The sequence below is a fragment of the Convolutriloba macropyga genome, chromosome 11, assembly GCF_964194025.1.
Source record: "Convolutriloba macropyga chromosome 11, txConMacr16.3, whole genome shotgun sequence".
Taxonomy (NCBI): Eukaryota; Metazoa; Xenacoelomorpha; order Acoela; family Convolutidae; genus Convolutriloba; species Convolutriloba macropyga.
The window spans coordinates 33,715,999-33,730,858 of NC_134478.1; the positions used below are offsets into that span (position 1 = coordinate 33,715,999).

Sequence of the window (14,860 nt, forward strand, 5' to 3'; positions counted from 1 at the left end):
AACAAGCGCTTGAGTCAAAATAAGAACTCACTAAATTGAAGTCATTAACCACACCCTACTATCAACTGAAGAAAAAAAACATGCCAAATTCTCTTTATGTCACTAATTCACAAAGTAATAAAAATACCGAATGCACCCGGGATTTAAAAAATCAAGAATAATATTCCAACTGACATAAACCGATCAGGATAATTATTCATGCTTCAACGAAGCCTAAGAAATCCGCCCTTATTGAGAATACAATGACAGCATAATAAAATGGCAGGAAAAAAAAATTTCAAAAACGTTGAAAATCAACCGAAAGGTTGACTACGCCCTCAATAGAGCTCGCCTTTTCAATCACTAGAAAGCACTTGAGACCTGGCAAAATCAAAATTGACACTAACGACAGCCGGGGAAATTTAATTTAGGGGTGTAGCTTAAAAAAATTTTATGTAGTCCATAAGACGTTCGAATCAGCGACATCCAGGATAGTAGTCTAACATCTTACCCAATAAGATACAACGGTTGTGATCCTGAACAGCTCACAATCGTTTTTACATTAGAAAAAAACTTTCATTCGGAGTGAGCAACTGAGATCACTCAAAAAAGAAAGTCAAGCGTGAAAAAGTCACTTAAGAAGTCAAAGAGCGAAAGCTGTTCTGGACGCAAAAACGTAAAAAGCAAAAAATTTTGCATTAAAAAGACACGTTGACACTAATTGCCTCGAATTGCGAGAGCAATGAAGAAACTAGGGAAACAAGTCAAATAGCCTCACGTAAAAAGCCGTCAATAGTAAAAAGCTTCATGTAAAAAGGAGAGCACCTAATAGCTGTTTGTGTAGCTGAGTACAGCTGCCAAAGGAGATACGAAATCATAGCCGTTCTTTCAAAGTCTCGAAAAGGTTCTAAATTGTTGCGCAGGTTTAGAAAAACTTATAAAATCAGCTGAGAAACTGACGGCTATCAAGTTTAACAGTAAAAGCAGTTGTCATCCGCTTTGATGAACTTCGATAAATCTAATACACGCGAAAAAACCAAAACCGGAAGACTCAATAATAATTGTCAGCAGATTAACAGACCATAGCCGCAACAAAGGCTGTTCAAATCTCGAGTTGAAAATACCATCAAGATGAAAGACAAACAGAGAAAGTGCTATTCAAGCAAATGATATTCCTGTTCCCAAACGCCATCCCTAATTGCACGTCAAATTGAAAACACTAAGGCCTTTCACCTCTGTTGAATTGCAATTAGAGTTTAAATTCTCAATTTAGACTAAGGCGAGTAAGGTGACCGAGCTAAAGCCATTTGTACGAAAAAATCTCCAAACATAGCCGGCAGATTGCCGGAAAATAGCCGCCGTTGACGCCCTAGACGCATATCGGGAATGAAACAGAAAAAGAAATTAGAAGGGATAGAAATTAAAATATTTTCCTAAAGTTCAAAAATTGTTCTAATTCAGCGTGCAGTTTCAGTTAGATTCTAAACCTATACTTACTTCGGTTCTAAACTCAAGGGTACTAAGCTTAATACTAATATCAGCTAGCAATCGCTCTCGAGATTTCTTGACACCTAGGGCTGATAAAAATCAAAAAATGTCAAACATTTTCAAAAAGCTTGAAAAAAAATGCAAAATAGTATAAATTTGCATTTTTAGCAAGCGGTTGTTCGTCAGTAGCTGGCCACGAGGGGGGACACCGGGGGCTGATGGGGATAGAGGAGTGTGGTGGGGGGCAACAGCTCGGTGGGGGGGGGAATAGTGTGGGGGGGGGGGGTCAACAGTGGGGGTGTCTTCAACATCTCAACCGCCCTTTACACCATAAGTATAAGTCTCCAAAACAGTTTGAGCTGAAAGGCTCTAAGAGCACTTGATGCCCGCTGGGCGCTACCCGTTTATCCCGTTTTTGAGGACGAAAAGTCAAAAGCGTCAGACGAAAAATCGGTCAAGCGAAAAATCGATTTAAAAAAATGACCGACAGGACTAATAAAATTGCTACAAACTTCGTTTAAGAGCAATTAATCACGCGAAAAGTCAGGGCGCAAAAGTCACTCGAAAAGTCAAAATTTGGCATGCAAAAAGACACACGTTTACAATAATTGCTATAAACTTCGTTCAAGAGCAATTAAACAAGATCTCTTAACAACAGGTTTGGGATTTAAAAAGTCAACCAAAAAATTGCAATAACATAGCCGGTGCCATACAATAGATAGAAACAGATACAGATCTAAATTGAAAAAAAAAATCGACGCCGCTCAAAAAACTAGGCTAAAAAACATTCAGCGATAAATTAATAAAGCATGTTAAAATTCATTCCACAGAAGCCTCTTATTAGGGACCTTTACTACACAAAAGAGTTCCTTTGACCTTAAACAAATTCAAATTAAACTTAAGTTTTAAAGTGCAAAAGTCAATTTATTGAGTGCGGTAAGTCACGTATGATCAAAATCTAATCACGCAAATAACTTAAAAACTTTTGCTAAAGCGAGTGAAAAATGACGTCACGCGCGAAAATGCCGTTAGTGAGAGGAAGAAGTCATTCAGAAAATTTGACTTTTTCAGCTTTGCTGTGTGAAATGTAAAACGAAAAAAGAGCGTCAGACGACGAAACAAAAAAACATACCGGGCAGATTGCCGGAAAATAGCCGCCGTTGATTCCAATAAGCATGATTGGGATTGAAAGAATAGAAGATATTGAAAAAAAAATTTTGTTCTAAAACATTTTTTAAGTCCGATTTATTTTGATGTCATTTCTTCGTAGTTGAACATACTTCTGTTTCTTAGAGAGAGGCTACAGGGGCTACTATCAATACCAATAAGCATAAAAGATGGTAACTAAGACTTATAGGAACGACGTTCGAATAGCGGGCATCTAAAATTGGGCTTTATGGGTTTATCCCGTTTCTATTTCTGACTTCAATTCTCTATAACTGATGTTCAAATTCACTTTTAGCAGAATGAGAGAAGAGAGAAACTAGCCTAGAGAAGTCAAAAAGTTTTCACGCAAAATGTCGAAAAAGCGGCAAAATGGTAAAGCGAAAAAAAGTTCGACGAAGTAAAAAAAACATAGCAGGACAAGTCCTGAAATACAATTGAAAGAATTCAACGAAAAATTTAAAAGTACTCTACCTGACCAGCAGATCAATTGAAAAGCCAGCTAAAACACAAACAAAATCATCTCAAAAAATTGAGAAACTAAAACAATCAAACAAAATAAACAAAAATATACTCATTACTAAAACTCTTGAAGCTTTTACCCCTTAGGCGAAATTTCACTCCTTTAAATATAACTGTTTCAAAACAAAAACATTTTCAAAACCATTTTTTGTTTTTGAAATCGGTCAGTATTATATCTGCATGACCTGAAAAAAATTCATTGGCCCTTGAAGATCGATTAACTCAAAAAGACCGAAAAATTTAAGAAATGAAATCAATTCCAAATTTTAATAAAATTTTGCTGAAAAATGTGACATTAGTATCTTGAGAATCATTTGTCTCTAGAGGCTATCCATTAACCCAATTCCAAGCATTAAAAAATTCATTGGCTCAACTATCGATAGGCAATAATTTTGAGAAAAACTCAAATTTCAAAAAAAAGATTTGCTCTATTAAAATGTTGAAAATCATTCAACTGCCAGCTAGCAGTTTTCTAATAACATAATATCAAACCCTGGATGAGGTTAGCTGGCTACGGGGGCAAGAAAAACTGAATAAAAGAAATGCTTTGAAAAAAACTTGAAAAAAATTTTCTAATGCATTGAAAAAAACTTCAAAATTTCCAAAAATTCGAAAGGCTAAATTGTTGATAACAAATCCATTGGAACAAAAAACCATGCAGTAACTTTTTATCAGACCGTGGAATAGGTTTTCTGGCACTTGAGAATGGACAAATATCAAAAATTGACAAAAACTTTACGAAACCTTGAAAAAATTGCAAATCTTATTTCAAAAAATGCCAAATTTCGAGACATTGGAATGTTGAAACCCAATCCATTTTTACTAGAAACCATGCAGTGCTCTTTTATCAAACCACAAAAGACATTTCTTGGCCCCTGAAGCTGGAAAAAACGAAAAGACAAAAATTTTCAAAAAAAAACTTGAAAAAACTTAGTATCAATTTGCATGTTTGTATTTGTAGAACCAAAACATATAGCTCAAACAAAGGTCATAACAAGTTATTTTGTCTCGAAAAAGGCCTTCGTCATTTTTCAAAAACTTTAACCTAAGACTAATCAAACAAGAAAATCAAAAAAATCACAAAAAAAAACATGAAAAATTGCAACATTTTGAGCCCAAAAACTCCTACAAATGACCTTTAAACCTTAAATTAAGGCCATCCCAGCAGCTGAACCACTCTAAGCACTTGAAGTTATACAAAAGCCCACTTTGGGCCTCTAATGAAACTTAATGCCCGCTGGGCTTTACCTGTTTATCCCGTTTTGAAAGATCAAAGTCATTGAAAAATGTGTGAACACATCTTAAAAAAAAAACTCAGCGCCCCAATACAATTCAAATTCTTTGAATTGTAAAAAAAATAGGAGCGCTATAATAGCCGGCTGAGAAGATGAGGGCGGCTATTAAAAACCAAGAGCGCCGCAATATAGCTACGCTCAGCTTACAGCTTCGCAGCTATAAAAAAGAAAATAAAATTCACTAGAAACCTCTAAGAAAGCAAAATGACAGAAATAGCACAAAATTTGACTTAGAAGTATAATATATGATGAAAACGGTCAAAACGGCTACCAATCGTACAATTACAAGCTAAATTATGTGAAAATCGACCCTTATCAAAAAACGAGTTAAATTATTAAACGAATGCTCCATTAAGTTAAAATAACATTGCTATAAAATGACATGACACTTACTGCCTCCGCTTCCAGTTTTTCACCAGATTTTTGTTTCCGCTTCAGAGCTCCAATCTCTTTCATTCGCTGAAACATATCAAAGCACTTTTGGCAATTTCAATTTTTGATAGGCTATTTTTGTTTTACGTTAAAAGTATCAGAGCCAACTGAGAATAATAGTTTGAAGGCAAAACAGACGTTACGTTAAAAGTATCAGAGCCAACTGAGAATAATAGTTTGAAGGCAAAACAGACGTCAAAAAATTTCAACATGCAAAACCCCAGAGTGACTACTAGGACAAGAATGATTATTTACCAAGACCTTGAAGCAAGGATTCAGCACTGCCAAGAATTATACCAGTTTAATTATTTTGATACTAATTATTAACATCGTTTCATCTTGCAGCGCTTACTGCTGAAAACAGACACGAGGTCCGTATCTATTCCCAGTGAGTTTTGATGACAAAATTTTACGCGGGGTTCATGTTTATAAAATCGATATCAACTTCAAGCTATCAGCTATCAGTTGTCGTGCTTCATAATGACCAAGTTAGGTACAAGCTGAGATCGCGAGTGTTACCTTCTCTAGAGTTTTGATTCTGTTTTTCTTTGATTTCTCAGAAGTGGTGTCTCCAGCGGGAGCAGCGCCTACCACGTGTGAAGAGCTATTCGCACTATATGAGCCCATGCCAGATGTTTGCGTTGCACCTCCGCCTCCACCTCCCCCGGATCTGTAAGTCACACTATGCCCACCTTTGTCACCTCCATTCTTGGCCAGAGCAGCTGCTCGCTCGTTCTCCGGGAGATCGTTCAAATCAAGCTAAAAGAAACAAACATTGCACCACTGAACTTGTATTAAATGCTCTTAAACAGATCTTAAATGGAACGGCACGATAATGTGTTTCACACAGTGTTAAAGACTCGAAGAACAATACTGCCAAAAAAACGGAAATAGAACAGAATATAAATAGAGAAGCACATACGTTTAAATTTGAAAGTCTTGTTCTTTTAAAATTAATTGCACGTTCTTATTTGTTAAGATGTTAATCGATGGATCATTACGCTGAATTTCTTCTTAAATTGGATTTATTGCGATTCGATTGCAGTTGAGAAGTTATCAGTCGGACCAATTTCTGAGACAGACCAGAAAAAAGCTTAAAGCGACGGCATCATATGTGGGTTACTGGGAAACCAATGAGTAGAAACCCTTAAACACAGACAACAAAAACTTCATAGACCATGAAGCACAGTTATAAACTTGAAACCCAATGAAATATCCTACCATAAATCAAAATCTCAAAAATAGCCGGCAGATTGTCCGAAAAAAACCGCCGTTGACGCGCTTGCTGCACATCGGGATTGAAACAGAAAAAAAGCACAGATAAAATGACCAAATGTTTTTCAGTGTCAAAAAGTGTTCTGATTCGGCGTGCAGTTTCAGTTGGATTCTAAAACTATACTTAGTTCAGCTTCTAAACTGAAAGCTAATAAGCTTAAGACCAATGTCAGATAGCAAACACTCTAATGAACTTTGATAACCTAATTCTCAAGGACTTCATGGCCGGGCTTTATTGGCGTATCCCCTCTCTTTCGATTTTTCTCTTTATGTATTCACTATCTGTATTCACTATATTGCGTAATTCATTGAGTGAATGGATTTTAAAACCATTCAGTTGAGACAGTGAGTGAGGTACGTCAGAAGTCAAACGTGAAAGTCGTGACTTATGTAAAACGAAAAACGTGATCAAAAGGTAAAGCGAATTGAAAAAAAAAACATAGCAGGAGAAGTCCGGGCGTACAATTCAAAGGACGTCAACACAAATTGACTATACAAAAAACTAGACCTAGAATGAACGATGAGTAAATTGAGAAAACCATTTATAAAAAATCAGATAAAAAATTTAAAAAAAAAGAAAATGTCAAAATGCCGCATGTGAACAAAAAACTGCTATAGAGAAAGATGAATTTGGTTCGAACAGAAAACTAGGCCTGCAATGGACTATGAACCGATTGGGAAAACCATTTGAAAAAATCCGATCCAAAAATTGGAAAAAAACGGTAAAAATTAAGTGAAATTGCCGCATGTGAACAAAAAACCACTAGCGAGAAAGCGAATTTTTGTTCAAACACCGTTTTCTCACTCTACTTTAAATTTAGAGCGAAAACATTTCACGGCGCAAAACCACTCGCTTTTTCGCTCCACTTCCTGTTACGGTGTGACCAAAATCCCTGCTCCAATTTGACTTCAAAATTCATGAAAATGTGTGAACAGATCTTTAAAAAAAAGCCAGCGCCCAAATATATATATAATATATATATATATATGTATATATAATATAAATATATATATATATATATATATATATATATAATATATATAATATAATATATAATATAATATATATGTATATATAATATATATATATATATATATATATATATATATATATATATATATATATATATATATATATATATATATATTATATAGCAAAAAGACAAATTGAATTGGAATTGCTGGAACAATATAAAAGACCCTTTCACAAAAGTATTCGATTTTGATTTTCCAAAAATCTAAAATTGCTTTATTGTCTTCGACATTATTAACAGCCTTCATTAGATAGGACTCCTCCGCTGGGCGTGAAAAACTGTAAAATAAAACAGTATCATACAACAAACAATTTTAAAAAAAACAGGAGTACCGTATAACAGCTCATATGATTTTTAAAAAGTCAATTTCAAATTGAAGTCATTTTCAGAGTGATGTACCTGTGACCAAAAAACTCAATCAACCCGAATGAACAAAAACTCGCTCCACTAAGAGTGCAAAATGACAGTTGAAATTGCACGAAAGGATGAACAGAAACCAGATTTGATGTTATTGTGACGTCATAAGGTCGTAACAAAATCGCGATGCCGAAAAAAAACCAAGAGAAGGCCAATAAGAGCCCCAACTATCGCTGTGTGGCTATTAAATATTACCTTCTTACAAGCAATATTATATAATTAGCTATCTGGTGTGCCCTTATTGATTTTTACAGCTCAATAGGTTAGTGGGGCAGTCAATAAGTTGAGTGGGGTAAGTCATGTAAGCTCAAAAAAGTTTCACATAGCAGACCTAAATACCCAATAAAAAAGCAGTATCAAATGAGGCCACGCACACAAGTTTCATGGCTTAAGTGTAGAATTTACCAAAAAGTCGTTCTGTGACTTCTTTCTGCGTGATCAATCGATTGTAAAGAACATTATCGATGTATTGTCGCAGCAATAAATAAACGATTACGTTCGGGCCAATTGATCTCAATAGGGAGCAGGCAAGTAAAGAGAGAGGCGAACGTGAGGGAGGTAATGGTCGACCCTACCGAAAATGCTTTTTGCATTACAAATGCCTGCTCAGAGTTTCCGGTGAATTTAAACTTAGAATACTACAGCTTTAGGTTTTCTATTGACGTCAAGTTGAAATAGTTTTCTTGTTTCTAATCACCAAATGCTGCAAACATATGTGGAAGGTTGCCAGAAAACAGCTGCAATAGCTTTGGATAAGCCTCATAATACAAATGCACAATCTGAGACCTTAAATTTTAAAAATTTTGTTTCTACTACTTGTGAGGTCCCAATTGATTAATACTTATGCATTGAAAGGCAAACCTCAACAACCTGTAATTAGATTGAGATAGCCTCAGTTGACCTCAACTGCTTCAAATGAAGCATGCAAAAATCAATCAGAGGAAAGAAAAACCTTTTGAAAGTGATTTAATAATATGAGACCAAAACGTCATTCCCTCACATGAAAAAATATTAACCCTAAAAAAGTGAAAATTGACGTCAAGCACGCGACTCAATCTAAAAAATTCTAAAAAAATTCAATGAGCGGAAGCCGATTGGTAATGCGTATCAGGTCTTTTGGTCGTAACAGAAATCTACACTAAACAAAAAAGGTAGGACAAGTCAAGAATTACATTCCAGAGATCTGAATCAGCAAAGGACCTGACTGACCAAATTCTTTTCAAAAGTAACAACAATATTTGATAGTAAGGAGGCATGTGAACTTACATACCTAGAATTAGTTTGTAAATATTTCAAGCCTTAACACTACCCACCTTCGCTTCTTTCACTACTGCAAACTACTCAATTTTGCAGTCCCAATGATAACAAAAAGTCAAAAAAAGAAACAGCCGGCAGATTGCCGGAAAATAGCTGCCGTTGACGCTCTAGACGCATATATGGATTAAAACAGAAAAACAGAAAAGAGGAACGAGAAGATTGAAATTGACAAAAAACTTTCCTGAGCTTCTAAAATTGTTCTAATTCAGATTGCAGTTCCAGTTAGATTCTAAACCTATACTTACTTCATCTTCTAAACTGAAGGGTATTAAAATTAATACTAACATCAGCTAGCAATCGCTCTAAAAAACTTTGATAACCTAATGAATTATGACTTAACGACCGGTCTTTATCGTTTTATCCCGTTTCTTTTGACCTTGAATGTATTCACTACACTGCATAATTCAATGCGTAAAGCTATTTAAAATTCATTCAGTTGAAACAGTGAGGTAAGTCAGAAGTCAAACGTGAAAATCTTGACTTATGTAAAACGAAAAACGTGATCAAAAGGTAAAGCGAATTAAAAATTAAAAGGAGAGCGCCTAAATGATAGCCGATTGAGAGGCTGACGGCGGCCATTAAAACAAACTTTAAAACATCACCCCAATACAATCAAAATTATTTAGATTGCAAAAAAACAAGAAGTCCAACTATATCTCCACTCAGATATCGCTATTACAATAATACCAAAGACTCACATGTCCCCATAATTAATTGCTACAAACTTATAAAACAAACAAACAAATGCAAAGGTTATAAGACGCCAAATTATCAAAATCACGATAAGTAATGAAAAATTAGGGATTTTTAACATCAGTAGGTTTTGTGTCTTTGTCTTTAAAGTCACCTGCTTTACAACAAAATCAAGGTTAACTAATGTCTCTTTAATGTCTCTTAAAAACAGACTAATGTCTCTCGAATGACGCAGACGCGAGTTAATTCAAAGGTGGTATAGCTAAAAACAAAACTATCGTTGCAATAAGTTCGGCCCATCAAGGGCTTCAAATCCGTGATCTACAGGATAACAATCTATCTTTTATTAATAATTGAGCTATCCGGGCTTTCAATTTTCCTCGCTTAAAATGGCTTTTATCTTTGCAACAGAATTAATTTCTGAATAAGAGCAAATTAGATCACGCAAAAATCAAGAAGTCAACCTTGAAAAAGTCACCCAAGAAGCAAAATCGAAAAACTGTCAAGCAAAAATTTTGCATAAAAAAGACAGACTTTTACATTAATTGCTTCAATTTCGTTCGAGAGCAATTAAAAATGAAACCTAAGACAAAAATGCGAAACTGTGAGAAAACTAAATTCAACTCTATAAACTTATCGGTACTAATTTCTAAAGACGGAAAATGCTGAAACTAAAAGTGGCATTCATCACCAAAACAAATATAGCAAATGCCGTTAGCGAGAGGAAGTCAACAGAAAATTTTACCTTTTCAGCATTGCAGTGGGAACAAAGTCAAAATGAAAAAAGAGCGTCGACGACGAGACAAAAATAAAGAGCAGGAAAAGATCTGGCACATTTCGAAGAGTTTTCCATTGACTAATTAAAAAAAACTGGACCTAGAATGGATTATGAATGGGCCAGGAAAAAATCAGATTAAAAAAGATAGAAAAAAACCACTAAAAAGTCCGCATGTAAACCAAAACCCACTAGCAAGAAAGCAAACTATTGCTCAAACACCGTTTTCTCACTCAACTCTAAAATTAGAGCGAAAAACCACTTGCTGTTTCGGCGTGACGAAAATCAAATTTTTTTAATTTGACTTCAAAAATCATGAAATGCCAGATATTATAAAACATAGCATTCCAGAAAAAGAATTCCGGAAACAACTCGAAACAGAAAGTTGGCCATCCTTATTGAAATAAGGAACTCTCCAAAATCAACGAAAAGAAATGAATGACAAAGTCAAAATATATTACAAAAATTATAGAACAACATAATCCAGAAGAAGTTACTTCCCCACCACCACTTTGAGAAAAACCAATTACTACTTTAACTCGAGCATTCATCGAATCAAACACCTGACAATAACATAGCGGGCAGATTGCCAGAAAATAGCCGCAGCAGATTCGTAGATCTGCAGTCTCAAAAAGATAGTAACAGAAACAGATCAGAGAGAAATTTTTTTGTTAAAAACTGAGATGTTACATTTTGATTACGATTCTGTATAAGCTATTGCTGCTTCTAATAGCTGCTCTCCAAAGACCTTCATTTAGAGTGCCACGCACTCACTTGGCTTTCTCTTCCAAATAAAGTAAAGTCAGTTTCAGAGTCAGGAAGTCATTTTTGAGAGCGAGGTACGTCACGTGTGACTAAAAACCTAAACATAGACGGCAGCGTGCCGCCACCGTTGACGCACTTGATACACATTGGGATTGAAACAGAAAAACAAAAAGGAAGAGATAGAAATTGACCAAAAATTTTTTCTGTGTCAAAATGTTCTAATTTGGCGCGCTGAACTGAAAGCGTTCTAAAAAGAAAGCTAATAAGCTTAATACCAATGTCAGCTAGCAAACGCCCTAAAGAACATTGAGAACTTTCAATGACTTCATGACCGGGCTTTATCTGTTTATCCTGTCTCTTTTGATTTTGATCTTTTGACTTAGACTGTATTCGCGACATTGCGTAATTGAATGCGTAAAAAAATTTTAATTCAATTGAAACAGTGAGTGAAGTAAGTCCAAAGTCAAACGTAAAAATTGCGACTGATGTAAAACGAAAAACCCGAAAAAACGGTAAAACGAAATTTAAAAAAGGAGAGCGCCTAAATAGAACAAAAAAAAATCGCTCCAATAAGAGTGAAAAATGACGTCACGCCAGCAATTCAGTTGAAGTTGCATGACCGAATGAACAAGGACATTTGAAGTTATTGCGACGCCATATGGTCGTATTAAAACTCTTGACAACGAAATAAAAAAACCCAAGAGAAGGCCAATAATATCTCTAGCTATCGCTGTGTGGTTATTAATTAAAAAATTCTAATACGAAAAAAACTTAAAATTGTAAACTTTTGTTTTGTTTCTCAAATAAAAGATCCTGGTCGACTCTTCAGTGGTGACCCTAAGGAGTAAGACCTATAGAAAAGCTCAAAATCAAAGAATGAAACATAACCGACTAACGTCAGGTGAATTGTTCTCAAACGACGGGCCAGCGGTTGGCTTCGTCAGTAGCTAGCCACGATTTAGTGAGGCTAGCTTTAGATTAATTGAAGGGGCGTAAGGTGAGCGCAGCGGGGTGCACCGAAGCGGGGGTGCAAAACTGGATTGCGAGCTGATGTGAAGGCGGTGGGTGGGTGGGAGTGTGTAATCAATTTCTAAGAACCGCCCTTCAGACCATAAGTATAAGTCTCTAAAACAGTTTCTGTTAATCGCATACTTGAGACTAGTGGGCTGAACGGCTATAAGAGAACTTTATGCAAACTGGGCGCTACTTCTCTATCCCGCTTCTGAAGACGAAAGTCAAACAGGTAAGACAAAAAGTCGACAAACCGATCGATCGCATAAAGGAGAAACAGGATTAATATATTTCCAACAAATTGCTTTTGAGAGCAATTCACAAAGATTTCCTAAAAAGAGCCTGTTAAGTCACTTATGATAAAAACATTTCACCTATAACTCATTGTTAATGAAGATCAGAGATGATGAGATCACATAACAGCAGCTGAAGTGCGGCATCAACAAAAGGAGAGTGTGTGAGAGAGAAAGAGAAGGAAAGAAACCCTAACCGACAGAGAGAAAGAGATAGGAATAATTTCCATGATGGGTTTCGACACTTAAACTTCTAGTTTTCTAGCCTTGTTAGTAAATAAATCATATAGAACTGATCAATTAACATAAATCATTACCATCATATATCCAATGAATTATAAAACTGAAAAAGTCAAAATTAAACACAAGGCTTCAACCTCGCAGTAAAAAAGTTCAAAACCATTTTTGTCTCAAAAGTTCTGTCAGGTAACCCACCTCCAAGACCTAAAAAGTTTCGTTGACCAGTAACGGTCGTTAAACTCAGAAAAGCATACAAAATAATGAAAAATTTTGGAAACAATTGCAAATTTTAAAAAATATTGCTAAAATTCAAGATATTCATATCTCAAGAACCATTTCATTGTCACACGAGACTATTCAGTATGCCAATTCCAAGCATGAAATAGTTTCACTGGCTCAAAAAGCCAGTGTAACTTGGAACATCCATACACTAGGAAAATTAAAAAAAATTCCAAAAATTTGAAAATTTCATATTTTATCCCAAAATTACCAGAACTGGAGTATTAAAAATATTGATCAACAATCCATAACTCTAGAAACTATGCAGCAGCTTATTACCAAACCTTGGAGGATCCCCAGGTGCCGGAAAAAATCAAAAACATGAAAAAATACAAATATTTTAAAAGCTTGAAAAACATTTTGTAAACATCTATAAACTATGAAGTTATATATTATCAGACCCTAGAGGAAGTTCTGTGGCTCCTGGGCCTAGACAAGCCTAGAAATGACAAAAATTTCAAAAACCTTAAAAAAAATGCAAGTTTTATCGAAAAAAATGCAAAGACTTGTGATAAAAAGTTGAAAATTAAACCATGTACAAAAATTTTCCAGTAATTTATTATCAAACACCAACGGAGGTTTTCTGACCCTTGAGATTCAAAAAAACCTGAATAATGACTACAAATATCAAAAAATTGACAAATGGCAAAAATTGTCGAAAAAACGCTAAAATTTGTGATGTTAATTTCTTGCAAGTCATTCATTACATCTGAAAACTATACAGTACGTATTTTCGAACCCTACGATCTTGAGGCTGAAAATACGATTCGTTCGCTCCCCGATTCCTTCGCTCTAGAGGCTGAAAAAGACTTGAAAAAATTCAAGAAAACTTGAAAAAGAAAGTTTTTAAAAAAAAGCTATAATTTGTGACATTAAAAAGTTGAAAAACTAGTCCATGGCCAATAAAAATTTGTTAGTATCTTCTTACCAAACCCCCTTAGGAGGTTCTCTGGTCCCCCGATCTGGAAAGAAGTGAATAAGGAAAAATTTTAAAATTTACAACTTTTGCCATTTTTTGTCAATTTTTTGATATTTGTAGTAATTATTCAGGTTTTTTGAACCTCAAGGGTCAGAAATCCTCCGTTGGTGTTTGATAAATTACTGGAAAATTTGCACGCTTTGTAAAAATAAATGCTTAAAACTGAAAGCTAATAAGCTTAATACCAATGTCTGCTAGCAAACGCTCTAAAGAACATTGAGAACTTTCAATGACTTCATGACCGGGCTTTATCGGTTTATGCTGTCCCTTTTGATTTTGATCCTTTGACATAGACAGTATTCGCGACATTCCGTAATTGAATGCGTGAAAAATATTTAATTCAATTGAAACAGTGAGTGAAAAGTCAAAAGTAAGTCAAAAGTCAAACGTAAAAATCGTAACTGGTGTAAAATGAAAAATCCGAAAAAGAGAATAACGAAATTAAAAAATGAGAGCGCCTAAATAGAACAAAAAAATAGCTCCAATAAGAGTGAAAAATGACGTCACGCCAGCAATTCAGTTGAAGTTGCATGACCGAATGATTAAGGACATTTGAAGTTATTGCGACGCTGTATAGTCGTAAAGAAACTCTTGACAACGAAATAAAAAAACCCAAGAGAAGGCCAATAATATCTCCAGCTATCGCTGCGTGGCTATTAATAAAAATTCTAATACGAAAAAACCTGAGAAAATTGTAAATTTGTGCTTGTTTCTCAGATACTGGCCAACTTTTCAGTGGTAACCCCAAGGAGTAACACCAAGAGAAAAGCTCAAAATCAAAGAATGAAAAATAACCGACTAACGTCAGGCGAATTGTTCTCAAACGACAGGCGAACTGTTGGCTTTGTCAGTAGCTAGCCACGGTTTAGTGAGGCTAGCTTTAGATTAATTGAAGGGGCGTA

The 14,860-nt window shown here is 35.2% G+C and overlaps 4 protein-coding genes across 4 annotated transcripts in view; all 4 read right to left on the bottom strand.

Annotated features, from left to right (window-relative positions):
* Positions 1-14,860, bottom strand: part of LOC142349906 (uncharacterized) — a 419,533-nt gene that overhangs the window by 68,008 nt on the left and 336,665 nt on the right. The gene's annotated exons all lie outside the window — the stretch shown is intronic.
* Positions 1-14,860, bottom strand: part of LOC142349904 (uncharacterized) — a 412,979-nt gene that overhangs the window by 60,329 nt on the left and 337,790 nt on the right. The window lies entirely within an intron of this gene.
* The window catches only part of LOC142349900 (endoplasmic reticulum-Golgi intermediate compartment protein 3-like), a 393,083-nt gene that overhangs the window by 40,436 nt on the left and 337,787 nt on the right, over positions 1-14,860 (bottom strand). The window lies entirely within an intron of this gene.
* Positions 1-14,860, bottom strand: part of LOC142349979 (eukaryotic translation initiation factor 2A-like) — a 49,197-nt gene that overhangs the window by 3,945 nt on the left and 30,392 nt on the right. The window contains exons 8-9 of the mRNA XM_075401853.1: positions 5,400-5,639; positions 4,842-4,907 (exon numbers count right to left, since the gene is read on the bottom strand). Coding sequence (XP_075257968.1) covers positions 4,842-4,907; positions 5,400-5,639 — 306 coding nt within the window. The remainder of the gene's footprint in view (positions 1-4,841; positions 4,908-5,399; positions 5,640-14,860) is intronic.